Below are 26,346 nucleotides of genomic sequence, written 5' to 3' on the forward strand. Positions count from 1 at the left end.
ACAGAAATATTAATTTGGTCCAATATGACGATGTTAAAGAGAGAGTTCATTGTGGTCCAAAACAAGTTGATTTTTATTGTGTGACATTTTTCAAAGCATCATCTTCTTTTGTGTTCTACAGAACAACATGACATGTTTGGAATGACATGAGGGCGAGTAAACGATGACAGAATTCACATTTCTTAACATTTAGAGAAAGATTAAACCCTATATTTTCTAATCCTTCATTCAGTCCCAATCCTCCACAACATCATAAATGTTCCTCAAACCCTCGTCTCGTTCAAATTCAGCATGAAATCTCAGCATGAAAGCAGTAATTCAATTCACCATCATATAAAGAATCTACAGAATATGATCATCATTTGGCAACTAAACATGAAATGATCACATCCAATAAGAGGGTCCAGCTTGTCCAAGTCGAACTGAAACGGCAGAATCTAGACATCCTGAGATTCAGAGGAAGACAGTTTGATCCCTTTATCTTTTTTCAGCATGATATCTCCAGAATCCCTGACACACTTCTCCATGTTTCAAAATGTCCACGTTGTAATGAGGACTCGGAACATGTTTTAAGGCGGCCCTTAGTCTTGGCTGAAGGAGGGACTCGCTTTGACTTGAACATGTAGCAGATATCTTGCTCACTCAGCACCTCCCCAAAACTTTGGCATATAAAAGCCAGGGTCAAACATTTGTTTGCAGTAGGGAGTTTCTGCTAGGGTCTGGATTGGAGTTACACAGACCGGACCCTACGTGTATGATTGAGGACAAAACAGGATTCCCCCTTGCCTCAAAGAGTCTACATGTCTAATATTTAGACATGTTCAGCTTTGTGGATATTCGGTTAGGGCTGCTGCTCGCCGCAGCGGTCCTTGTGGTGAGAGGACAAGAAGAGGAAGATAGTGAGTATATATGATTTTTACTCCTGCTTTTGCAAAGATGCTTGACAGAAGAGATTGGAGAACTCAAGAGGGGGAATTTTCAGCTTGTTGCAAGTGACCTGCAATCTAAAACTTCTTGGGAATGTCTCGAGGAGGGGGAAAAACTACCTTTTTTATTCTCATCAACATTTTTATCTTCTAGAAATTGTAATTTTTCCCATCTTGGCAATGCACGCGGAATTGTGTTCCTTCCTCGAGCGCTTGTTTGCTGCGCGCGTGCAGTTACATGTTCCGTCACTATGCGATGTCCTCGAGCGAAGGATGCTCTGAAGGAAAAACGCGACACGGATGAGAGAAGGGAGAGACCGAGTCGAGAGAGTGCATTTAATGTCAAATATCCTCTCATTATTACGCCTGTTTGCGTTCTGTCATGCTTGTTTATCGTTTTATAACGGGATATTACCGAATATCTCTGGATTACAATGTCTCTTGATAGACTAGGTGCACCCGTCACTCGTGAAATTGACGTTTTTAGCCTACACAGCAGCAAAAGCGTAACGATAGAAATACAATTCAGCGTTTTAGAATGACAAAGAAGAGTTTTATTTCATAGAGGAACAACTCTGGTGTTCACTTCATCGTTTGGGAATGAGCGGGGCGTGACGGTGGTTAACAAGGCTTTGGCGCCACCAAGCGGTGGATTTTAATACGGCACAGGTCTGAAACACGATGAGGGGGGGTGCAGGCCTATCCATCATTGTGCACCACGCCCCATTAGGCCGTTTTACCTTAATTTCCTTCCTTTCTTTTAAAATAATAATAATAAAAATAATACATATGGCGTCACACTAGCTCTGTATACGTATGAATATCATGACTGTTTAGTTTGGAGTAAGACTCTGTCTTGTGCCTTAATTCAGATTATAAATGTCATATTTGTTCTCTTGAAAGTAACGCAAAAGTGTATATTTTCTTTTATTTTACACCAGAAAACATTTAAATTGAAGTTTCAGTTAGATTACTTTTTGTTGTTGTTGTAATGGGTCACTTTGATTTAGAGGGAAGACAATATTTAGTTTAGCTTCATATATGGCAGCTAGGATTTTGGTGCTCTTGATCTTTTTCTTAAATAAAATGTCGAAATGGTTATGGGCCCCCTGGACCTGTCGGCCCTTCAAATCATTCCCACCGTAGTTTGCTGATATTGCGAATGTGATTGAAAATTCCGCACTGTGCTAATTCATAGTTGTCCTTTACAGTCTCGTTCGGTAGCTGTACATTGGAAGGTCAGAACTACAACGACAAGGATGTATGGAAACCTGAGCCCTGCCAAATCTGCGTCTGCGACAGCGGGACCATCATGTGCGACGAGGTGATCTGCGAGGATACATCAGACTGTGCCAATCCAGAGATTCCCGACGGAGAATGCTGCCCCATCTGCCCCGACGGTACACTCACCTCCACCTTCGCCCCATCACACGCACCTCGCGGTCACACTAGCTCTGTCGCCCTCAAGTGTGCAAACACTTAACCACATGCTCTGGGAAATATCTTTCATTGGCCTGTCATCATGTCGGAGACCTGTGGAGCGCAAACACATCACTGGATTCTCTCTCACCACTGATGCTTTTACATGGCCTGAGGGATTAAGGATGTTTTTGCTTGTAGATTTTATTGCCTTTTGGCTAATTATACTTTTTATGTACTTTTGTGAACAGTACATAATGCATATTGTTCCTGTGCATTCAAATATGCAAAGTTTAATAACTTTTGTAACTATTTGAATGTACATTAACTACTGATCTCTTGAGCATCAAAGGAAGTAATAATGTTTGGTCATCTTATTAATGAAAGATTGAGATTCCAGATCAGTCCTCTGAGCTTATCTATATCTTTACTTGAGCTGATTTAAGGTGGCACAGTTCTGAAATATTTTTATATTTTATTCCATAGAAGATACTACAAGTCCTGAGCCTCCACCCGTGGTTAGTGGGAATTTATTTGGATTTTTCATCATGCACCTCATTTATGAAAAAAAATAAATAATATATATATATATATATATATACACACATTAATAATTAATTTTAATTTGACATTTGCCATACCATGTATAAATGTAAATTAAGCACATAAAAGACCCCTTTATGTTATATTTACAGCATACACCAATGTAAAGTGTCATAACATTTCTAATTTTTTTATTTTTTTAGGACAGGCCTGCCGGTCCAAAGGGAGACCCAGTGAGTAGAGTATTTGTTTTTGAACACTAAATCATTATCATTATAATAATGCATTTATATTTATATTGTTTGAATGATCTGGGTTATACTAGTACAACTAAAAAAAAGACCAATTACACATTTGTTTGCAAGAGTACAAAGTCTCAATGAGACAAAAAGTTTGTATTGTCCACGTTACAAGACTAAGCATGTGAAAATCTGTTGCAAATGCAAAGAATTTGGGCATTTTGAGGCTTTTAACCTGCTGACCTCTACTTGTCTCGCTGACCTTTGACCTCCATAACATGAAAGATTAGGCATTTGTTTAATAAACATGGTGTTACTCATTCCGATTTCAGTTTTTATATGATATTTTACATGCATAATGTACCGTTTTTCTTAAGAATATATAGGCAGGTGAAAAGGATTAAATGGAGGAACTAATGAATGCACTGAACTAAGAGTTGGCTAAATCTGTGCACTCATGGATCTCCGCTGTGTTTCTCAGGGTCCTCCAGGGCCTCCTGGCAGAGACGGGACTCCCGGAGAGAACGGACTCCCTGGACCTCCTGGTCCTCCTGGAACCCCTGGCCTCGGCGGCGGAGTAAGCAACTAAATTTTTTACATTGTAAAACTGTGACTCTGCTTTGGTTGCGTCAGCATCGCTATGATTAAGTTTGAGAGAATCTTTTTGTATTGGCCCGTATTCAAAAACATAAATCTTGTAGTGATCTTGTGTTCTGTTGCCTGATAGATTATTTCCTTTAGCATTCAAAATAAATAATAAGTTGTTAAAAGTGCATGAAGCTTCTGTGATTGTGTAGTTCAGTACCAACTATGTGAACAGCTCCCATTATTCTCACCATTATGGACTCTGGGTTGACAGGAATAAAAGCACACGATGCACTCTATAAAAACAAAATATGGTTTGACATAGCTGAGGTATTCGGTGATTTTTATAGCATTTACACAGTGTAGTAGCTAATATTCTGAGATTAAAAGGAAAACTATCCTTTAGTAGTACAGTAGTAAATGATGAAATGATACTCACCGGAGAACAAACCTTAAACTTGCATATTGAAACCAGCAAAGCTCTGCTCAGCGAACCCTCACTCATTCATTTTCTTTGTTCCCTACAGTCTTTCCTTTCCCAGATGGCTTACGGCAGTGAGAAATCCAGCGGCCCTGCTGTTCCCGGACCACCAGTACGTCAGCTTCTCTTTTCCCACTCCTTTCCTTTCCTTCAGGATCTCACACAGAATGGACAGAAATGCATCACTAATCACTTTTACACAGTGATTCACAGTCGTATGGATATTCAGCACTTTAGTGTGCATCTCTTTATCATAATTAACTTTTATCATGCATACACCTGCATTATATCTGTAATCGGCCTCCCCGCTTTCTAGATTTCGGCTTTCAAAGGACTCCATTTGCACTGTCTTCTAAACTACAAAAACTTTCATGATATTGAATATAAGTAGTGTTTAATCTACATCATTTTTCATTATCTCTATTTAAAATGTTGTTTTCTCTCTTATAGGGCCCCATGGGTGCTCGTGGCCCCCCTGGATCTGCAGGGTCACCTGTAAGTCTATTTCTAGTGTTATACTACAAAACATTGTTGTTTTCTTAGAACAAATAAATCTGCTAGTCTGTTTTTATTTATTTTTTTGTTCTAACATTGAAGTCCTGAGTATTGTCAGTAAACCTCATGTGGCATATTATCCGTCCAGTATCTCCCGTCTGATATATAACTGTATTTGTGTGTATTTTACACAGGGCCCTCAGGGATTCACTGGCCCCCCGGGTGAGCCTGGAGAGCCTGGTTCTCCTGTGAGTATCTTTCACTTGCTTCTGAATTTTAGTGTCAGTTTTACCGAGAAAATAGAGCTCTTCACATTTGACAAAACATGCGTATTTTACCAGCGGCTTGTGAACATTATTCTTCTGCTGTTGTTGCCTGCAGGGTCCAATGGGTTCTCGCGGTGCTTCCGGTCCTCCTGGAAAGAACGGAGAGGATGTGAGTTTTCTTTTTCCTCTCTGCATCCACTCCAGTCGCCTCTGAATCAGACCGTCAGACGAGCCAAACTCAAATAATCCAGCACAGGCCTTTAAGCCTCTTCTCATGTCTCTTCTGCTCTTCCTCAGGGTGAAGCTGGCAAAGCAGGACGTCCTGGTGAGCGTGGACCTTCTGGGCCTCAGGTGCTCACACACGCTTTCCTCATTATTTCCTCATTTCCTCATTTGACATGGTCAACTTATGAAGTATTATGCAAGAATGCTCACTGGAATGAAAACATTTTGAATGCTCGTTATTTCTGATTAGTCAAATAATCAAGCGTGGTGGAAAGAGATTCACACTTTCGTCATGATTATATTCTCTTGCTTGTTTCACAGGGTGCTCGTGGATTCCCAGGAACCCCTGGACTCCCTGGCATCAAGGGACACAGAGTGAGTATGACCCTACCTTTTTACTGTAGTTTTAAATTGTTTAATTATTTATTCATGTTTAAGGTAACACTTTAGTTTAGGGTCCGATTCTCACTATTAACTAGTTGTTTATAAGCATGCATATTACTAGGATATTGGCTATTTATTAGCACTTATAAAGCACATATTTATGCCTTATTCTGCATGACCATATTCTACATCCCTTAATCACCCAATCATTTGACCCAAAACTAAAGTGTGACCATATATATTTATAGATATATAGATATAAAGAGATATATAGAAATTGATAGATTAATGCACATATTGTATTACATTTGATTAATTATTATATATATATATATATATATATATATTTATTACATATTGCATGCTACATATTTTTATCTGTTTATCCATTAATATTGGCCACCATATGTGTTTTTCATATCTGTTTTGCATTATTAATGTACATTTACATTTAATCATTAGCAGACGCTTTTATCCAAAGCAACTTACAATTGAGGAGAGCAATAGCAGCAGTTAAACTACCAATAGTTAAGTAACAATGCAATGTTTTCTGTTGCCTCTTACAGGGTTTCTCTGGTCTAGATGGAGCTAAGGGAGACGCCGGCATTGCTGGACCCAAGGTTAGATTTTTCTTCAATTGTATGCTCTTGTATGTTCTTGTGTACATGCAGATATCAGATTCGGCCTGTAAACACGCATGCTAATTTGACTTTACAGATGTGCTGATGTAGTGTGGACTCTCTGTTGATTGTGTCTCTGATTACAGGGAGAGACTGGTTCTTCTGGTGAGAATGGTGTTCCTGGAGCCATGGTGTGTGATTATAGATGCCATTTAAAGTCTATGAAAAGTTCTTCGAAATGATGGCATTCTTCTCACATTTCCTCTTCCATCTGCTTGTTTCAGGGTGCTCGTGGTTTGCCCGGTGAGAGAGGTCGCCCTGGTCCCCCTGGCCCTTCTGTAAGTGTCACATCCATGCATTATTGTCTCTGTGGAATAGAAAATAAAAAACATCCTTCATTTTTACTGTACAGATTACATCTTCACCTCTACTGAGTTTCTACACAGTATGAGACTCATTTTATACTGTCTAATATACTGTTCAGCTTATTCAGTGTAGTTCAACTCAGTGCAAATTAACTCTTAACTCTGATTCACCATGAGCAACCATTTATAAATGTCAAAATGAGAATGCACCACAAGTCTACGATAATGAAAACTAATTGAAATATATCTGCCACTCGTTCTGGAGAGCTCTTGAGGCATAAGTTTAAATGCTCTCTTTTGGACAGAGTTGTTGATCTTTTTGGCTTTTTCAAAGGCAGAATCTTCAGGCAGGGTTCAAGGCCATCATTAGTGTCATTATTGGTTCATAAAGATGAACGATTGTAATGTTTTTGTTTGTTTCTTTGTTTTCTGCAGGGTGCTCGCGGTAATGATGGCAACACTGGCGCTGCCGGACCTCCCGTAAGTCTCTTAAGAGCAATATTCTGGTAATACAGCAGTTATTTACTAGAAGAATCTATTGATAATTCAAGTATCACAATACTCTATATTTACTGATACTAAATACAATTTAATGTTCAAAGGACTCATTTTAAGATGTGAAAATGAAGCAGTTGATTTGGAGGAATGATTCAAGTAATCATGATGTTAACAATAGTTTAGTTATTAGTACTACAGCATATTGTTACACCTACTACAGTGATCAAAGTCGAATTAATCATTTTGATGTATTACAGTGTGTTTAATTCACTGATTATTATTGTTCTGCTACATTAGGGACCCACCGGCCCTGCTGGAGCTCCTGGTTTCCCTGGAGGTGCTGGTGCTAAGGTATGGTACACTCGACAAATGATGGACCCACTTCATTATTGAACATTTCAATTAATCGTTTGATACAGTGCACTTATTGTGTGCATACATGTTTTTACATTGTACTTATTTTTAAAAATACCTGCATGTAATTACATCTGAGTAACCTTCCATTACACCTTAACCCACCCTTAAACCTACACATACCACTACACCTGTCACACATATGCCAAAAGCAGCAAAATTGTTTTTGGTAACACTTTATTACCCTTGTTACATATGTTACATGTACTTACTGTAGTATTAACACTAAGTTGTGCATAACTGCATGCAGCTAACCCTAAACCAAACCCAATTCATAACCCTAACCCTATAGTAAGTACATGTACCTTATACTAAGTACAAGTACATTTGCAATACAACATGAACTGCATAAGTACATTGTACATAACAGTTAATTTAAGTAATGGTCATGGATTGGTACAGCTGCCAACAGTTGTCATGTTCATTAAAGCAAAGCAAAAGTTATTAAACAAGCTATAAGTACTTCCTAATTCTAATTGATTGTTTCTTGACCCTGTTGTTGCATGCACAATATACCAATACAATATTTTTTGGATAGAAGTGTCTACTAAATGAATAAATGGAAATTACCGTGGGAGTCACCCTCCTATAAATAAACGGACAATTCACTGTTTTCTTCTTCTTCTTTGGCTTCTATAGGGAGAAACTGGCGCTGCTGGAGGCCGTGGTTCAGAGGGACCCCAGGGAGCCCGTGGTGAGCCTGGTAACCCCGGACCCGCTGGTGCCGCCGGTCCTGCTGTGAGTATTTGCACCACAAAACACCACCGTGTATTTGCTAGAAGGATTTTAAATGAACTACATTTCAAAATGAAATTTGCTTGCATTGTAGCAACAGAATAATGTCAAGTCAAGTCAAGTCAAGTTTATTTATATAGCGCTTTTCACAATACAGATCGTATCAAAGCAGCTTCACAGTATTAAATTAAAATAATACATCAATGTTTGTTTCTAGTGGAAAACGTCTACGTTTGGTAGTGCTGATCAATAGTATTGTTGATTGATTTATTCAATTAAATATCCCCATATGGTACGTTTAAATTACAGTTGTAAAGTTGTAGATTCAAATGTAAACTATATTATCTGCTAAATAGGACATTAAGATACAACATTTATTACTCAAATAATTTTCTGTAAAACAATGTGTCTTTTAAATACAAATAAATTTGACTTGAGAGATATTGCATCGAAAAATGCAAAAATGGATAGCCCACCTAAAGCTGAAATTATCTACAAAAAAAGTGATTGGAGTTTAATTTAAATGAATTTAATGGTGTGGAGAATAAGATGAACATGACTTCACTTGTTTTCTGCACAGGGAGCTCCTGGTAGTGATGGTGCTCCTGGTGGCAAAGGATCTCCTGTAAGTATTTATATGTAATAGATAATATCCCACACCAATCTGTCTTTATCTTTTATTCATGCTGTTGCCCTCTTTACAACGATGATTTGCAATGATGTTTTGTAGGGTGCTGCTGGTATTGCTGGCGCTCCTGGTTTCCCAGGATCCCGTGGACCAGCTGGACCCCTAGGCCCTTCTGGTGCTCCTGGCCCCAAGGGGAACAATGTATGTACACTGCATTTTATTAAGAATGCATGAAAAGTATAGTAATGTTTCAGTGCTTTCAGGATTGCAGATATGCTATCTTTAGTTTTGAAACTGATATTACAGGAGGTGTGACTTACGGCTGGATGCAGCACAGCACTTTTGCACAGATTCTCGCTCCCATTTGCAGTCTGATCAGTAGATGCTATTATCCGAAAATCAAAGCCAGTCAGCAGATTATTGGCAGTCAGAATTGACACAGCAGTGTATGATGGGTACAGGCTCCGTCTTTAGGCTGTGATTTCATCCAGTCAGTGCAGATCAAGAACATTTGATATTTTAAGTTCGATTTTAGAACACGCATTATTGGGCTAGATTGAAAATGTAAATTTCACGATTTTAATCTATTCTCATTTTGATGAACCAATATCGATTCTTAAATCCAAAGACTCAATCTTTTAGTCTATGCTGTATTGAACAAAATATTATTTCTAGTGCCTCCCATCCAAAAAATCGCAATAAGCTTTGTTACTTTTGTTATGAAGCTTTCTAATTTCGCCAGTTTTATTATGAAATTCAAACAATAAGTACCTTTTTCCCACTCTTTAATGTGCTGTGACAGATCGCTGTAGCCGTCTCAGTTCAAGCAGCACATGAACTTATCATCTTTTCCTCTTTACTACTAGTTATAGCATAAATAAATAAGTTGTGTGCTGTATTCCAGCCTTTAGATGTTATAGATCTGATTAAAACATAACACTCTCTGTGCCCTTGAGCTTGGCACTTAACCTCTTTCCTGTCTTATAAATGTACATTTGGATACAGAAGAGTGGGCTGAGATCAGATATCTTACGTCTTACGCTCTAATTCCAGGGTGATCCAGGTCTCCAAGGCCCTAAGGGAGATGGCGGTCCTAAGGGAGAACCTGTAAGTAGCTTTGAAGCATAGATCATTTCCTAATATTTTCAGAAACCTGTAATAGTAATAGTTGCTATTCTCTGTTTTAGGGCCCAGTCGGACCCCAAGGTCTCGCCGGACCTTCTGGTGAGGAAGGAAAGAGAGGAGCTCGTGGTGAGCCCGGTGGTGCAGGACCTGTCGGACCCCCTGGAGCCCGTGTAGGTTAACCTTACCAAAACTGTGACAGTTCGATTCCAGCATGCTTTTTATGCTTGTTTGTTTCTCACCTTTTGTCTTTTTTCTTTCGATAGGGTGCCCCTGGCAACCGTGGTCTGCCTGGCAGTGATGGAGCACCTGGACCCGGGGTAAGATTACTGAGCTCGCAAATCAAGGCCGTGAATCTTGCTAAACTGTATCTCTGAACACTTTAGTAAATGATTAATCTGGTAACCTTAAAATGTGCTTTACACTACCAGTCAAATGTTTGGAATCATTAAGGCTGCATTTATTTGATTAAAAAGAAAAAAAGTAAAATGTTTAAAAGGATCGTTTTCTATTTGAATATATTTAAAAATGTAATTTATTCCTGTGATCAAAGCTGAATTTTCCGCATCATTACTCCAGTCTTCAGTGTCACATGATCCTTCAGAAATCACTATAATATGATGATTTGATGCTCAATTCAACACGGACACATTAAATAGATCAAAAGTGACAGTAAAGACATTTATAATGTTATAAATGATTTCAATTTCAAATAAATTCTGCTTTTAAACTTTCTATTCATCAAAGAATCCTAAAAAGGGTTTCCACAAAATTATTAATGCCATCACAGGAATAAATTACATCTAAAATGTATTAAAATAGAAAACATATTCTCATAATATTTCACAATATTATTGTTTTTACTGTATTTTTGATCAAATAAATGCAGCCTAGGTCAAGAGAAGAGAATAAATCTTAATGATTCCAAACTTTTGACAGTAGTGCACGTGGCAACAAACTGATTTTAAGTTAGGAATATTATTTAATAGGACTGAAATTACATAAGAGTATACGTCAAGTTTACATAGTTCTGTTCAGTGTAGTTTAACCCATATATCAACATTCAAATCTAAAATTGAAGGGTTTAATGTATTAATTAACAGCACAGCACTCAATCTAGTCCTGACTGCTCACTGTAATGCTGTTTAATGCATTGAGAAGGAGCTGTCCAGGGTCCTGTAGAAGATTGCTGTTGCTGAAATACTAAAAGTGGCCATTTAAATCATAGGGTGGCCCTGGTGAGCGTGGAGCTAATGGACCAATGGGAGCTCAAGGAGCCTCTGGAGAGTCTGGTCGCCCAGGAGAGCCAGGAATGCCTGGAGCTAAGGTGATAAATAGGCTCTTTAATGTTATGTAAAACCATATTAGTGTAATAAATAGTCTGTATTTTCACCTACCACGATGCTTGTTGTAGGGTATGTCTGGTGCCCCTGGAAGCCCTGGGCCTGAGGGCAAAGCTGGACCTTCTGTAAGCTAATATATATATATACATTATAATTCCCTGCTTGTTTTTGTTTGTATGCAATATGAGACTCTAAATCTTGTATTTAAAGTAATGTTTGCGTGAACCTCTTTTACCCGTAGGGCAATCCTGGACAAGATGGCCGACCCGGACCTGCAGGACCTTCTGGATCTCGTGGTGCTCCTGGTGTGATGGGATTCCCTGGTCCCAAAGGAACTGATGTAAGTTACTGCAAAAAAAGCTATGAATTATATATTTAAATAGCTTTATCTTGATCAAAACCAATCCTTCTCTAAACAACACATTAACCCTGTAGAGCCTACTGTATCAAGGCCTCTAAATGATCAACATGATCAAAACTTCTACTACACGCCTTCACAATCTACTACATGCCTTCTGTCGTCTGAATGATAGTTTAGACTTTTTTTAATATTTGAAGATGAACATTTACTGGACTGAAGCAAATTACTTATCCATACATCATTTTTAGATAAATCAAGTTCAAATGGGAGAATCAAATATGATCCATCAGGCTTTTGATGCATCATCCTTGTATTGTATCGAATTATATGTTTTAAAACTACAGAGCTTTGATCATAAAACTAAGCATTTAAATATCATATTTTTGGAAGATACAGAGTTATGACTGATATTTATATGCATTTTATGTAAGTAGTCTGTAAGTAGTAATTGATTTACAAGTGATCAGGATTTCATCTTACTTTTTGGCCATATGAATATCAGCATCCGAACCAAACTTCATAATTGTGCTCAGTTTGGCCTGAGGTGTTTTTTCCTCAAGTATGAGCTTCATATTCTCACTATATCATACTATATGATCCATAAAAGCCTGATGTATAAATATAATTCTCAACAAAAACAAAAAAAATGCAAACTTTGTTTATATAGTATATATTGTCTAAAGCTTCAATAGACTGTTTCTTTTCTGAATATTATTTGATATGTCAGGTTTACAGGGTTTATTTCTTACTCTCTTGTGAAATAAAACGATTCCTTTATGAATATCAGATTTACAAACTGCTTAATGACGTTTTTAATACCTTGATTTATTTCTCTTAGGGTGAGGCTGGTAAGGGTGGTGAGAGAGGTGTTGCCGGACCCCCTGGTGCTTTGGTACGTACTGAATCACACAGATCTGTAGTATTTTCGGAGCTTTTTGCAGCCTTAAGCATTGCTTTAAACACTTGAATCATGTCTGAGCAGGTGCATTATGATGCAGTGTTTGTTTCTGTGTGTGTTTTATAGGGCGCTCCTGGCAAAGATGGTGATATTGGTGCTCCTGGTGCTCCTGGACCTGCTGTATGTGTGCCTAAACCTCTTCAATTTGATATGTGAACTGTTTCTGTTTCTGCTCTAACTTTCTCACTGGTCTGTGATCTCATAGGGTCCATCCGGAGAGAAAGGAGAACAGGGATCTGCGGGTCCTCCCGGGTTCCAGGTACGCTTGAACAGTGTAATTTAGATGAAAATACGTTTACTGGTCAGACTGTTAAGATTAGTAGCTAATTGGAATTGGTTTAGTCGTTTGATGTTCAGTGTTTATTCTCTTACAGGGTCTGCCGGGTACACAGGGTGCCACTGGTGAGACTGGCAAACCTGGCGATCAGGTACGGGTGCTCACTTGGACATAATTGTGTTAGCTCAAGAAGTATTTTATGTTGTGCTTTTTTATTAAAATATAAGTTACAGTAATCAAAACAAATTATAAACACAAGATGATATGTTGCCCTTACTTCTTTATTTATCCTATGCAATCACAAATATGTTAGTTATAAAGGAGTGCAGTATTTTTGTTCAGTGTTATTTATTATGTTCACTGTTCAACAGGGCGCTCCTGGTGAAGGTGGTCCTTCTGGTCCTTCTGGTCCAAGAGTGAGTATTTCTTTCTAAATCAATTCACCTATTAAACTATAAGAACAATCTGACTTCTATTTCTACCTTAAATTCACTATTACTATTACTACTCTTATGCTTACACTACAAAAAAACAATCATTCTCTTAGTGTCAGCATTGTTTTTCAGGAAAAATATCGTAACATCCTTAAAACAAAATAAATTCACTTGAGAAGCAGAAAAAGTATTCTAGGAATATATCTTGAATTTTTTTAAATAAAAGTTTTGAGAAGATAGATATATCGCTTTATATATACAGGTGAAACTCGAAATATTGTGCAATTTTTTTTGATGATTATGGCTTACAGCTTATGAAAACCCCAAATTCAAAATCTCAGAAAATTTTAATATTACATGAAATCAAAAAAAAAAAAAAAGGATTTTAAATACAGAAATGTCGGCCCTCTGAAAAGTATAATCATGCATATGTATATAGTTATATATACTAAACATATTAGTTTCACCTTTTAATTTGAATTACTGAAATACACAAACTTTTGCATGATATTCTAATTTTTCGAGTTTCACCTGTTTTTATATATATAAGCATCAGTAAATGTATTTTTTGTGTATTAAAAAAATTATACACCTCAATAAATGTATTTTTTATTGTTTTTTAACAGTAATTAAACAATATGCTGGCTTTTCCTCTTCCTGCTTTCCTCACTGCTCTGGTATACTGTTAGTCAGCTGGGATGAAATACAGCAGAATGATATTTCTAAATGTCTCACGCAGGGTGACCGAGGTTTCCCCGGTGAGCGTGGAGCCCCTGGACCTGCCGGCTCTAACGGTCCCCGTGGAGCCCCTGGTTCTCCCGGTAACGATGGTGCTAAGGTAAGACTCCCAGTTCGATAGAATTATGACTCGTGATATTATGAATAGTGATATTTGAGAAATAATCTAATTCTCTCTGTGTTTAGGGAGAGCCTGGTGCTGCTGGAGCCCCTGGTGGTGTTGGTCCCGCAGGAATGCAGGGAATGCCAGGAGAGCGCGGTGCTGGAGGCATGCCTGGAACCAGAGGAGACAGAGTAAGATTCACAACAGTCCAGATTTATACTCGCATTTTGACTCTGAACACTTTTATAGTCTGCCAACAAATATTTATGCATAACAACCTTGTTTTTCAAGCAAACATATTTTTCCTTTTGTAAAAGAAGTACAATTTAGCATTCTTTTAAAGTCTACTTATTACAGAAGAATATATGGTAACACTTTATTTTACAGTGTCTATGTTACATGTAGTTACTATAGTAGTTACTATAAATTGTGCTTAATTACCCTAAACCTAACCTGAACCCTATAGTAAGTACTCAGTGCTTAAATGTATAATTACTCTGTAACACGGACACCTTAAAATAAAGTGTAACCGAATATACTTAAGTGTGAACTGAATGTAATGTTCAGTTTGCATGTTATTTGCAATTAAATAAATGTATTATAGTTTAAATATATGTTAAATGCGGTTAGTTGAACAGCTTTTTTGACCCACTTAAGTACAGTAGGACTTAAATATATCTTTATATGCAATTTCATTATTACTTCTTTTGTCTTTGAAATATGGTTAAAGTGTCCTGCTGAATGGACCGATGCATTTATGATCAACTCAAATATACTTTAATGTAATTTCTATTGAAACTTGTTTGTCATGTATTTAGATGTATGCAATTGCACATTTTCAATGAAGTTGCGATTTAGAACATTTAAAATATATTAACTTTAAGTGTAATCTCAAATAACACACTACAGTTAAAATTATAATCAAGTACTTTACGTGTGCTTTAGTCAACACACCAAAATAAGTGTGCTTCTTTAAAGCATGACAAAATATTATTAAAACATAATGATTTAAAATGTACTTTAAAGTAAAATACATTTAAATTATGCTTTTAAGATTTAAAGTGCAATACAAGTGCATATTAAATACAATTAAGCATGCTTCTTTTCACAAGGGTAGTGACTTGTTACCAAATGGAAATTATACTGACTGCAACTGTACAGTGTAGTGGTGATGTCACGTCCTGTTCACAACAGTTGTCCTTCCTCTTTAGGGTGATGGCGGTCCCAAGGGCCCTGATGGGGCTCCTGGCAAGGATGGAGTGCGCGGTATGACCGGCCCTATTGGATCCTCTGGACCAAGTGGTGCTCCTGGTGAGAAGGTAAAGAGATATGAATCATTTATTAGCATTGAAAGATTTACATTCCTATCGTAAAGCTCCACAACATTTTTCTAAATGCGTGTTTTGAAATAAAAATTTCAAAGTTCTGTTCTGATCAATTTGTAGCATTGTATATGATTGTCCTCTTGTGGTTGTGTTTTAGGGAGAGGCTGGTGCTATTGGACCTCCAGGACTGACTGGCCCTCGTGGAGCCCCTGTAAGTTATTAGGATGCTCCCGAAAACCTCATGAAACATGGACATAAACACACAAAAAATGCTAAATTGCACACACAATTTATGATCAGCATTGCTCTGTAACTGCACTTATTTATAACCCTAAAAACCCTACACATTTTTGAGGCCTCTAATTCATCAACATGTTCAAAACTTTGCTGAAAAACCTGTTGCACAGTCTATTACATGCCTCATGTCATCTGATTGATGATGGTTTCTATCAAGCCTTTTAGCAAAATTCTATAACTATCATCTTACTAAGACATATCATTGGGAGATATAGAGTGACAGAGAACTGATATTTATATGCATTATGTAAGTAGTCTGATACATTTATAAAGATCTCACTGATTTATATTACAAGCTATCAGAATTTCATCTTACTTTTTGGCCATATAAATATCAGCAAATGCACCAAATTGCATATTTCTGCTCAGTTTGAGCCTCTGTGTTTTTTCTTTCTTGAGTTTAACTTCCATATTCTCACTACATCATACTATATGAGCCATAAAAATATATTTTTTAGGTTTAACATAAACTGATCCATTTAAAAATAGGTTTAAATTAGTGCTGTCAAATCAAAATCTAACATAAAAGTTTGTGTGTGTGTGTGTGTGTGTGTGCATATATACACAGTATATATTACACATAGTATATATATACACACACATTATGTAAATAAACTTTTTTTAATTGTTAGATGTGATTAATCGCGATTCATTGATTTGACAGCACTAGTTTAAATGGATTTTTCAGATTATTAATTGATATGTCAGGCTTTACATGATTGCATTGCATTTAAATTTACAGAATGTGAGTGATTTATTGCAAGTCATTGAAACATTTCTGTGTCGTATCTTCACAGGGTGAGCGCGGTGAGGTCGGTGCCCCTGGACCTGCTGGTTTTGCTGGACCTCCTGTAAGTATTACAATATCATCCCACATTTGTCAATCAGTTCTTACCGTGTGATTTTTAAAATCACTGAGCGTAAGTGTGTCTGTTCTGAATGCAGGGTGGCAACGGACAACCTGGTGCTAAGGGAGCGTCTGGTGACACCGGACCCAAGGGAGATGCTGGAGCTCCTGGACCTGGTGGACCCGTCGGAGCCGCCGGCCCACAGGTATTTCATTTACATATTACATTTCTGTTGTGCTTAAAGAGATGTCCATCCTATATAATATCCTTATCATCGGTTGTTGTGTTTAACAGGGACCCGCTGGTGCTACTGGAGCTAAGGGTGCTCGCGGTGGTGCTGGACCTCCTGTAAGATTCAATGCTATCTGTCATTTATTACCAAATTAGATATTAGAAATTAGACTCTATACTTTTAAAACAACTTTTTTTTTTTTATCAGTGTTATTTTAGTATTATTGAGATTATTATCCTATTATAGTTCCTATATATATAGTATTTATTTATATTTGATGTATTTTCAGTTTTGGTAATTTTGTTGGTAATTTATTTATTTGTATTTTATGTCTAGTAACCCCCCCCCTTTTTAGTTTTAGTTATTTTATTACATCAGGTTAATCTGTTGCTTTGGCGACTAGCTCAAAATAAAATAAATTTAAGATTTTTTAAATTTATTTACATTTTTATTCCATTTTCCATTGTCATTGCATAACTTTCAACAAAATTAGTTAGCAAACCTTATGGTGCATCCACGTACAGCACAACAACAGTTTGTGTTAATATAAAAATATACAAAATGATTTAAACAATATAAAAATAAAAATAAAATTTAAATTATATTTTAGTTTTTAGGTTTTAGTTTTAATCTAATATTCTGGACTTTTAGAGGCTATTTATTCAAAGACCTCAAGACATTTTAGCAATTAAGCATATTTGGAGAAAAAATGTATAACTTCCATTGCATAAAATATTAAAGTCATCTGATTTAAAGTCAGTTCTATTCAAGTTCATTTTTAAATTGGTTTGATATTTTGTTTAAATACACATACAGTCATACTAGCATAGTAGCAATACTTGTTTTAGTGGCCGGTGTATACTTTGCTCTGATATGATATTGCATAGCATGTTTCTGTTGCACAGTTTCCGAGTGTCTTTGTTTTTAATAGGGTGCTACTGGTTTCCCTGGTGCTGCTGGTAGAGTCGGACCTCCAGGTCCTGCTGTAAGTATTGTCTATTCCAAACAATGTCTAAACCAGGGTTTCCCAACCTGGGGTTTCCTGGGAAAAAATATTAAATTATTTATTTGTGTGTCAAGTGACCATTAACTGACATCAGATAACCATTTACATGTGAATGCGTTGTTTAATTATTCAAATATTAACTTCAAAGTATACTCGAAGTAAATATTTCAGGCCAAAATGGGTTTGGCTGACAAAATGTTTTGGAATCCCCGGTCTAAACAAATACTTGACATATATTGACTTCATATATTCAGTGTTTACAAGCTTCTCTTTAGCTCTGTGTGGCTTTTCATAAGTCTGACCTCAAATCATTTAATTTCATGTCATATTTCCTCAGGGTGCTGCTGGACCCCCTGGCCCAGGTGGTCCTTCGGGTAAAGAAGGACAAAGAGGTGCCCGAGGTGAGAGAGGTCCTGCTGGTCGCCCTGGAGAGGCCGGTGCCGGTGGACCCCCAGGACCCTCTGGAGAGAGGGGTAGTGTTGGTCCCGATGGTCCTGCTGTAAGTAATCATAGTTTCAGCCATAAGCCGCTTTTCTGCTCCATTCCATGCCGATCCGGCCCAGCCGGTACGGATATGGATTCATTTTTGTATAGTTAGTTAACCGTGCTGAGAACAGGCCGATAATTGTTTGTGATCGCGCCATACCGAACCAAGCTCAATTGGAAAATAACTGAAACCGTTCGGCCGGTGTAACTGTGGAAAAGCAACTATAGTTTTATCACTTGTGTAAGTCTGTGATGCTGAGTTGAAAGTAACCTTCAGTTTGCTCTGCTGTCAAGTCACATGTATAGCGCTTTATACAATATAGTCTGTTTGCTTCACAGAAAAACAAAACAAACAAAAAAAACAGGAAAGTTAATCAAAGTTCGGAAATGAATACAATTTCAGCTCTAAATCAGCTCTGAACAGAGAATAGTATCACTGAACCACTCAATTTGGTTCAATGTTGATTCAATTCAGTTCAATAACAGTGTCTTAGTTTTTGCAAAGCGAATCAGTTTAGAAACCAGTTAAATTTCTCTAATTATGATCATCTAAAGATCATCAGTGTGAAACAAGCTCAAGTCAGCTATACGCAGCGCTACAGAAGAATCGAATAGTGTTGTTATCAAGCTCAAGTCAGTTCAATGTTGATTCAGTTCAATTCAAATCAGTGTTGATGTTGCAGAGTCCATCAATTATGAAACTAATTCAAATCAGCTATAAAGCAGCTTTACAGTAGACAATATTTTCATTATCCAGCTCAATTTAATTCTTATCCTGTAGTGTTGGTGCGGTCAAATCGATGATATTACTGAATATTAAGAGTCTTTTAAACCCATTGTCTTTAGGGTCCTGCTGGTTCTCCTGGACCACCTGGTGTTATTGGATCCCGTGGTATTGTTGGTCTTCCTGGACAGAGAGGAGAGAGAGGTTTCTCCGGTCTCGCTGGACCATCTGTAAGTGCTTAAATAACAGATTAAATTTAATATAGATAAAGTCAATGTAAAATCTAAATGCCCCCTGTTTGCTTTAATGTGCATTCCTCGTCATATTGTGCTTGAGTCATTGGTGCGTTAATTAAAAAAACATGCTTGTCTGCATAATCTAATTGTTCATCCAAGGCCAAACTTTTCTCCTCATTCTCATGTGAAAATATTGTTACTGTTTTAAACTGGGTTGCAAATGCAGTTTTAATGCAGTAAACTTTTGCCTTCCCTCATAATATCCATCCCTATCACCTCAGGGAGAGCCAGGCAAGCAGGGACCCTCTGGGGCTCTTGGTGAGCGTGGACCTCCTGGACCGATGGGCCCTCCTGGACTGGGTGGAGCTCCTGGTGAGGCTGGACGTGAGGTGAGCAAACTTTAGAGATTTCAAGACTTATGTTAAACCAGATTTGTCCGGTCAGACAACGAAAGGGCCACATACTGTACAGCGTGATGGAGTTATTTTCATTATGTCACTCCTCTCTGCAGGGCAATCCTGGACATGATGGCGCTCCTGGCCGTGATGGTCCACCTGGACCAAAGGTAAGCGCAATCACACACTCTTACGTAGACATCCTATCCAATCAAGGCATTCTTGAAAATATTGTAGCTATTTGACATGAAATATATACATTTTTTATTATTTTTATAATTATTATGCATGCAGCTTTTATGACCTTATTTTGAATTCAGAGGTTATTAATTGGAAAATGTGTATTTTGTACGTTAAAAAAATTATTAGTCTCATCGCAAGACCATTTATGTTATGTAGTGAAGAAAAGCGACCCACTTCATATTAAGTGTTTTTAACTACTATGTACTAACATTTAAATTAATCATTCGATACAATGCACTTACATACATGTAGTTATGATGTACTTATATTTAAAAATACCTGAATGTAATTAATACATCTTAACTACTCCTTAACCTACCTTTAAACCTAACCATATCCATATCCCAACCCCAATAGCAGCAAACAGTACAACATGAACTCAATAAGTACATTTCTTTAGATGCATAGCATCAGACACCTAATACAATATATATATACAGTATGTACAAACACATAAATATTTATAAAACCGGTTAATGGTTATAGGGTAATATTGATACTTTGCAGTCACGTGACAACAAATACGGTTAGTGCATCCAATCGCACAACAACTATCTGACATGTCGTGTACACCTCAAAACACCAACTTTTGTATATTAAAACTGGCAACGTCCTGGCAAGATCCTTGATTAGTTTACAGGTTTTCGTTGCTAGAGAATGACGTTCTTGCCCGCCAGCCAGTACAACTGACGTCACGTGCAAAGTATCAATACAGTCATTATCACCCTACTGTCACGCTGTCTGGGTTTGTTTAGTATCCCTTACGAAATAAATGAATGCATATAAGTTGTTCATAAATTACATAGTATGTAATTGGTGCTTCCAGTTTAAAAAACACTTTTCTGCTTGCCGTAGGGAGACCGCGGTGAGTCTGGCAACCCTGGTCCTCCTGGCGCCCCTGGTGCTCCCGGAGCTCCTGGTCCCATGGGTCCATCCGGAAAGAATGGTGATCGTGGAGAGGCTGTACGTTTTTATATCCCAGAATTTACCAGAATTATTTTATTTTTTAAAAATGAATAAATACACGTAATGCATCCATACCAAAATTACAGGTTTTATTATTATTTCGAATGATTTTATTTCATTCTCATTTTAAATTTAGTTACAGTTTTAGTACTTTTGGTTAATTTGAGTTATTTTAGTACTTTAACTTAATCTGAATGGAAATTAGATATTTTATCATAGGTCAAGTAATGAAAATGTTTTTATGGTTTTAGTTTTAGCTAAAGATTATAACGCCGCACTGTAACACTAAAAACTTTTTATGACATATTGATATATTATCCTGAATTATCTCATGCTATGATTGTGGATGTTCAACATTGTTTGTTTTTTCTCTCTCTTTCTCTTCCTTCCAGGGTCCTGCTGGTTCTGCTGGTCCGTCCGGTCCTGCTGGTGCTCGTGGTGGCCTGGTACGAATTTCTCATTTGTTTTTTAGTTATTCATCTTGTAGTTATTCATCTTGTAGTCTGATCATTGTCATCTCTCTTCATGCAGGGTCCAGCTGGTCCACGTGGAGACAAGGGTGAGGCTGGCGAGGCTGGAGATAGAGGCATGAAGGGACACCGTGGCTTCTCTGGAATGGCTGGAGTTCCTGGACCTCCTGTAAGTGAGCATAATGTCACAGTTACACACTGAATCTGAACCGCTGAATCCACTTGAAGTGAAACTGACCCTTTCTGAACGTTTTTAGGGATCTCCTGGTGACCAAGGACCTGCCGGACCCTCTGGCCCTGCTGGACCTCGTGTAAGTAGCACATCACATATAATGGGTTTTATATGACCTCACTTAAATAATAGTCAAAAATTTTATTTTTATAATGCTTTATACCAGGGGTGCCCAATCCTGCTCCTGCCGATCGACTGTCCTGCACAGTTCATCTCAAACCCTAATCAAACACACCTGAAGCAACCAATTAAGGTCTTCAGGATCACTTGAAAATTAAAGACAGGTGTGTTTGATTAGGATTCGAGATGAACTGTGCAGGGGTGCGTTTCCCGAAAGCATCGTTGGCCAACTATGGTCGCAAGTTCATCGCAATGTCCATTGAACTCTATTGGTAACGAGGGAACTTGCGACCATAGTTGGCTAACGATGCTTTCGGGAAACGCACCCCAGGACAGTTGATCGGCAGGAGCAGGATTGGGCTTTATACAATAGAAAATTCAGCAATTATGAAATTACTTTAATTTCCAGGCTCTACAGAAGACATTATTGTCAGTTTTTATCCAGTTCAATTCAGTTCCAGTTTTGTTCTACATATTTCTAAATATTAAAGACAAAAGTGACATTGACGGTAGTAGAGAAAAAAAAAACCATTTACTTTCTTTGGTTTATACTACATGATATAAAGGAATAGTTCACAGAAAAATAAACATTCTGTTATTGTTTATTTACTTTCATGTAGTTACAATCTCATATGACTTACCTTCTTATGTTGAAGACTAAATTAGATGTTTGGCAGATTCAGGGTTGCCATATCCCAAAACAAACAGTTTAAAAGTAGCTTGATTCTGCGGGAAAACCGCAAACTTGGCAACCCTGGGCAGAATGTCCATGCTGCTCTTTTCCATACGACAATAGCAGTTGACAGGCTGAATCTTCTGATAGTTTGGTGTGTTTTGCTCTGAAAACATTGCTCTGAAATGAGAAATCACAGGACAAGCTTCTGCATGCAAACATTGTAATATTCCGAACGGTTTCGTCTACTCAATAGGGATCTTCTGGTTCCAATGGATCTCCTGGTAAGGATGGCATGAATGGTATTCCTGGACCCGTTGGACCCCCTGGACCCCGTGGTCGCTCTGGAGAAATGGGACCCGCTGTAAGTCTGAAATCAACACAATTTTACTGCTAAATTATCTCTTTCAAGCTTTTTTTGTGGTCTCTGTTTTAGCGTGGACTTCAACAGATCTAAATAACATCCAATTGGATGTACTCATGTGATATTTTCTCTCTTAACTAGGGTGCTCCTGGTACTCCTGGACCTCCTGGTCCTCCTGGACCTGCTGGCATCGGTGAGCCCTTCCTTCCCATGCCACAGGGCGAGAAGGGTCCAGATCCACTGCGTGGAGGCTACAGAGCTGATGATGCTGGCGTTCGTGACCGCGATGCTGAGGTGGACACCACCCTGAAATCTCTGAGCCAGAAGATTGAGAACATCCGTAGCCCCGAAGGAACCCAGGCCAACCCTGCCCGCATGTGCCGTGACCTGAGGATGTGCCACCCTGAATGGAAGAGCGGTAAGCATGGACTCGATTTAAGGCAGTAGATCAAATTCAGATGTATTGAAATGATTGTGCATTTCGAAGCTCTGAAATTCACTTAAATCTGTTTTTCCTGCAAGGATCTTACTGGGTGGACCCCAACCAGGGCTCTCCTCTGGACGCCATCAAGGTCTTCTGCAACATGGAGACTGGCGAGACCTGCGTCAGCCCATCTCAGACCACCATCCCCATGAAGAACTGGTACACTAGCAAGAACATCAGAGAGAAGAAGCATGTTTGGTTCGGAGAGTCCATGCCTAATGGCTTCCAGGTACGTCAAGACCTTATACCAGAAACTAAAAAAAATTATTTAGCTGATCATTAATAAAAAGCATACGTTGTTTAAAATATATTTTATATTTCAAATACAAAACAGTGAATGAAAAAATAAAGAGTTTAAAATTTTTTCTTTACTTACAAATTTAATTAATGGTCTTGATATACTGCAGAATTGAAAGTATTTCTTTCATTTTATAAAATATATTACATTTTACATTAAAAATACATTTTAAAAGATGTTTATGTGCGCATATATACATAACAGATTATTATGTTCTTTCGGATCAAAGGTCTGAAACCTGTTCCAGCAAACCATAAATACAACAAAATAAACAAATAAATAGTTTTAGGATTTTTAATGGAAAGTTTTGTGAATTTTATTAAAATCTTGAGTAGTTACAAATTTGATCATTTGCTCAAATAGTGCAGAATTTTAAATATTTTATTGTATTACTTCAAATTAAAGAAATATGTCAGATTCTGCACTATTTCTAAGACATGAATCATAATCACATTTTTGACTAAGATTTTCTAGCTTCCACTCAAGCTCAAGATGCTCTCTAGAACCAAACAGAAGCATATTCATTAGTTGTCTCAGAATACATCATGGTCTTCGCTGATGAATACAGGAAGTAATGTGGTGTCCTCTATGTAGTTCCAGTATGGCAGCGATGGCTCTGATCCAGAGGATGTTAACATCCAGCTGACCTTCATGCGCCTGATGTCCAACGAGGCTTCTCAGAACATCTCCTACCACTGCAAGAACAGCATCGCCTACATGGACGAGGCCACGGGCAACCTGAAGAAGGCTCTGCTCCTGCAGGGCTCCAACGACATCGAGATCAGAGCCGAGGGCAACAGCCGCTTTACATACAGAGTCAGCGAGGATGGCTGCACGGTGAGCACACCACCATCTCTGCCATTGCTTTTTCTTTTGTCCCCATATTTGTGTTCCTTTGCTTCCTCATAATGTTACTCAAACAGAACACTAAAGATATGACGTGGTTTTGTAGTCCAGCCTATAAGTTCGCATCACCCTGGTTCCCTCGACAAAAAGCCAATAGGATTATTGCAGAAAATAACGTTTTGCTCATCATGATAAACACAATCAGAAGTAAAAAGCTAAATGTAGGCTATAAATGAACTGCACCACAGTTAAGATTTCGACAACTCTCAGTCTTTTTAAAAAAATAAAAAAAAACATTTTCTCTGAACGTTTGAGTTAGTTTGCAAGCGTGTGTGATTATAAACACAATGAGGCTGTGAAAGCACCTTGTGAGTCGATGAGTTTATGTGTTCGGCTGATGATGTTTAATGTCTACTTGTTAGACAAGTAAAAGAATTGTGCTTGTGAAAAGAAAAGAGCTTGTGTTCACCACAGACCTTATTTCAGGCATTTAACCAAAAACCCATTGACTTCAGGACGATTGCGTGCTAAACTACACACATACGTCATCCCTGCAGCATTCTATTAATCTTATCATAATTAATTTGTCCTTTTTTGTTTGTTTTCCACAGTCACACACTGGCACATGGGGCAAGACAGTCATTGACTATAAGACAACGAAAACATCTCGTCTGCCAATCATTGATATCGCTCCTATGGACATTGGTGCTCCCGATCAGGAATTCGGTGTAGAAGTTGGCCCAGTCTGCTTCTTGTAAAAAGAAAAATCTGGACATGACTTTGCTGTTTTTTTTCTAGCAGTCATCTTCAAATCTTTTCCTGTTCATTAAAAAAAAAAAGCCTGAACTCTAATTCGGCTGCAATCGGTCCATGTGCTTAAACCTGAATCCTTGAAGACGGTGCTTGTTGTGATTCCCATCTTGAGAAACATTCTTAAAAACAAAATCGAGGACCGCTACATTAGCCCTGTATCACCATCATGGACACTTCATGAGAATCCTTTGCGTCAGCTGACAACAAGAAAATAATATATACTTGTAAAACGCCCCGCCCCCTGGAGTCCACAGGAAAACTACCACCTGGTGACTTTTTTTGACCACTGCAAAAGGACAATGAAAAACAAGCAAATGCTAATGTACCATTCTCTGGTGTTGAATAAATATGACAAACGACAGCCAAGTGTCTCGTTCCTTCTAACTGAAAGTAAAGCATCACACAGGGAACAGATTTAGGTCAATGGTATGACATCATCTTGATTTAACGGCTACCTCAGGACAAAAAAGTGCATGGAGATTTTGGGGGAAACGAGGGCAGTTTTTTTTATTCAACCGATTAGTAACAGGAATGAAAAGGTGCTACTTCCTCTCCAGGTCCTGTCTGTGGTGTGTTTGTATCTGAGAGAAAACAAACTCATTTTTATACTGTCACTTACACTTGCAGGGCCTTTTTGGTGCTAAATGTCAACAGAATGTCTTGATGTCAATGTGATGCAATTGCTCTTATCAAAGTGTCAGCGGATGAGGAGAATAAAACAGCAGGATAGGTCGGTTACTGTAGATTTGCACTTAATCTGATATGGGTTAAGTGGATGGACTGATTGCCAGTTCGTCTCATTTCCATTTCCCCTTCCTGAAGTTTCTAGAGAAGTCTTATTTTTGTCTGTACGTGCCGCTCCCCCCCGTTTCCGGATTGTATTTCTACTTTCAAAATGCAATGCACATCTTTTTTTCGATTTTATTTTTGTTTTAGTTTGTTTGATTTGTTTTCAGTGAAAGGTTTCTTTATAAAAACTTAAATGAGGCGGCAAAAAGAAAAGTGCACGGAAGAAATAAACCCTCCAATGGTTCCAACAAAGGATCTGTACTTATTTTGTACATGTATAGTATTTCAAGATGTTTTTAATTATTTTGGATGTTGAAATAAAGCATGTTTATGTGGTCAA

The 26,346-nt window shown here is 37.9% G+C and overlaps 1 protein-coding gene across 1 annotated transcript; it reads left to right on the top strand.

Moving 5' to 3' along the window:
• Positions 1–616: 616 nt before the first annotated feature.
• On the top strand, positions 617–26,346 carry LOC311096395 (uncharacterized protein). The gene is made up of 51 exons (XM_084135506.1): positions 617–899; positions 2,138–2,326; positions 2,832–2,863; positions 3,092–3,121; positions 3,609–3,704; positions 4,240–4,305; positions 4,644–4,688; positions 4,883–4,936; positions 5,070–5,123; positions 5,252–5,305; positions 5,501–5,554; positions 6,130–6,183; positions 6,330–6,374; positions 6,468–6,521; positions 6,984–7,028; positions 7,344–7,397; positions 8,100–8,198; positions 8,776–8,820; positions 8,926–9,024; positions 9,877–9,930; positions 10,011–10,118; positions 10,212–10,265; positions 11,174–11,272; positions 11,360–11,413; positions 11,530–11,628; positions 12,488–12,541; positions 12,674–12,727; positions 12,813–12,866; positions 12,982–13,035; positions 13,256–13,300; positions 14,058–14,156; positions 14,243–14,350; positions 15,371–15,478; positions 15,642–15,695; positions 16,579–16,632; positions 16,727–16,834; positions 16,924–16,977; positions 17,793–17,846; positions 18,205–18,366; positions 19,200–19,307; positions 19,595–19,702; positions 19,825–19,878; positions 20,807–20,914; positions 21,310–21,363; positions 21,449–21,556; positions 21,645–21,698; positions 22,669–22,776; positions 22,918–23,194; positions 23,299–23,489; positions 24,153–24,395; positions 25,016–26,346. Exons 1-51 carry the CDS (start codon positions 818–820, stop codon positions 25,160–25,162), a joined length of 4,341 nt encoding a protein of 1,446 aa, XP_083991632.1. The 5' UTR covers positions 617–817; the 3' UTR covers positions 25,163–26,346.

Source organism: Abramis brama, assembly GCF_963993115.1.
Source record: "Abramis brama genome assembly, chromosome: 14".
NCBI lineage: Eukaryota > Metazoa > Chordata > Actinopteri > Cypriniformes > Leuciscidae > Abramis > Abramis brama.

What these genes read in the sequence shown, in the direction of transcription:
- LOC311096395 (XM_084135506.1), top strand. Translation starts at nt 818, where the DNA reads ATGTTCAGCTTTGTGGATATTCGGTTAGGGCTGCTGCTCGCCGCAGCG. An exon ending in CTGGAAAGAACGGAGAGGAT is followed by an intron (nt 5,124 to 5,251) that starts GTGAGTTTTCTT and finishes GCTCTTCCTCAG; the next exon opens with GGTGAAGCTGGCAAAGCAGG. An exon ending in ATGGTCCACCTGGACCAAAG is followed by an intron (nt 19,879 to 20,806) that starts GTAAGCGCAATC and finishes TGCTTGCCGTAG; the next exon opens with GGAGACCGCGGTGAGTCTGG.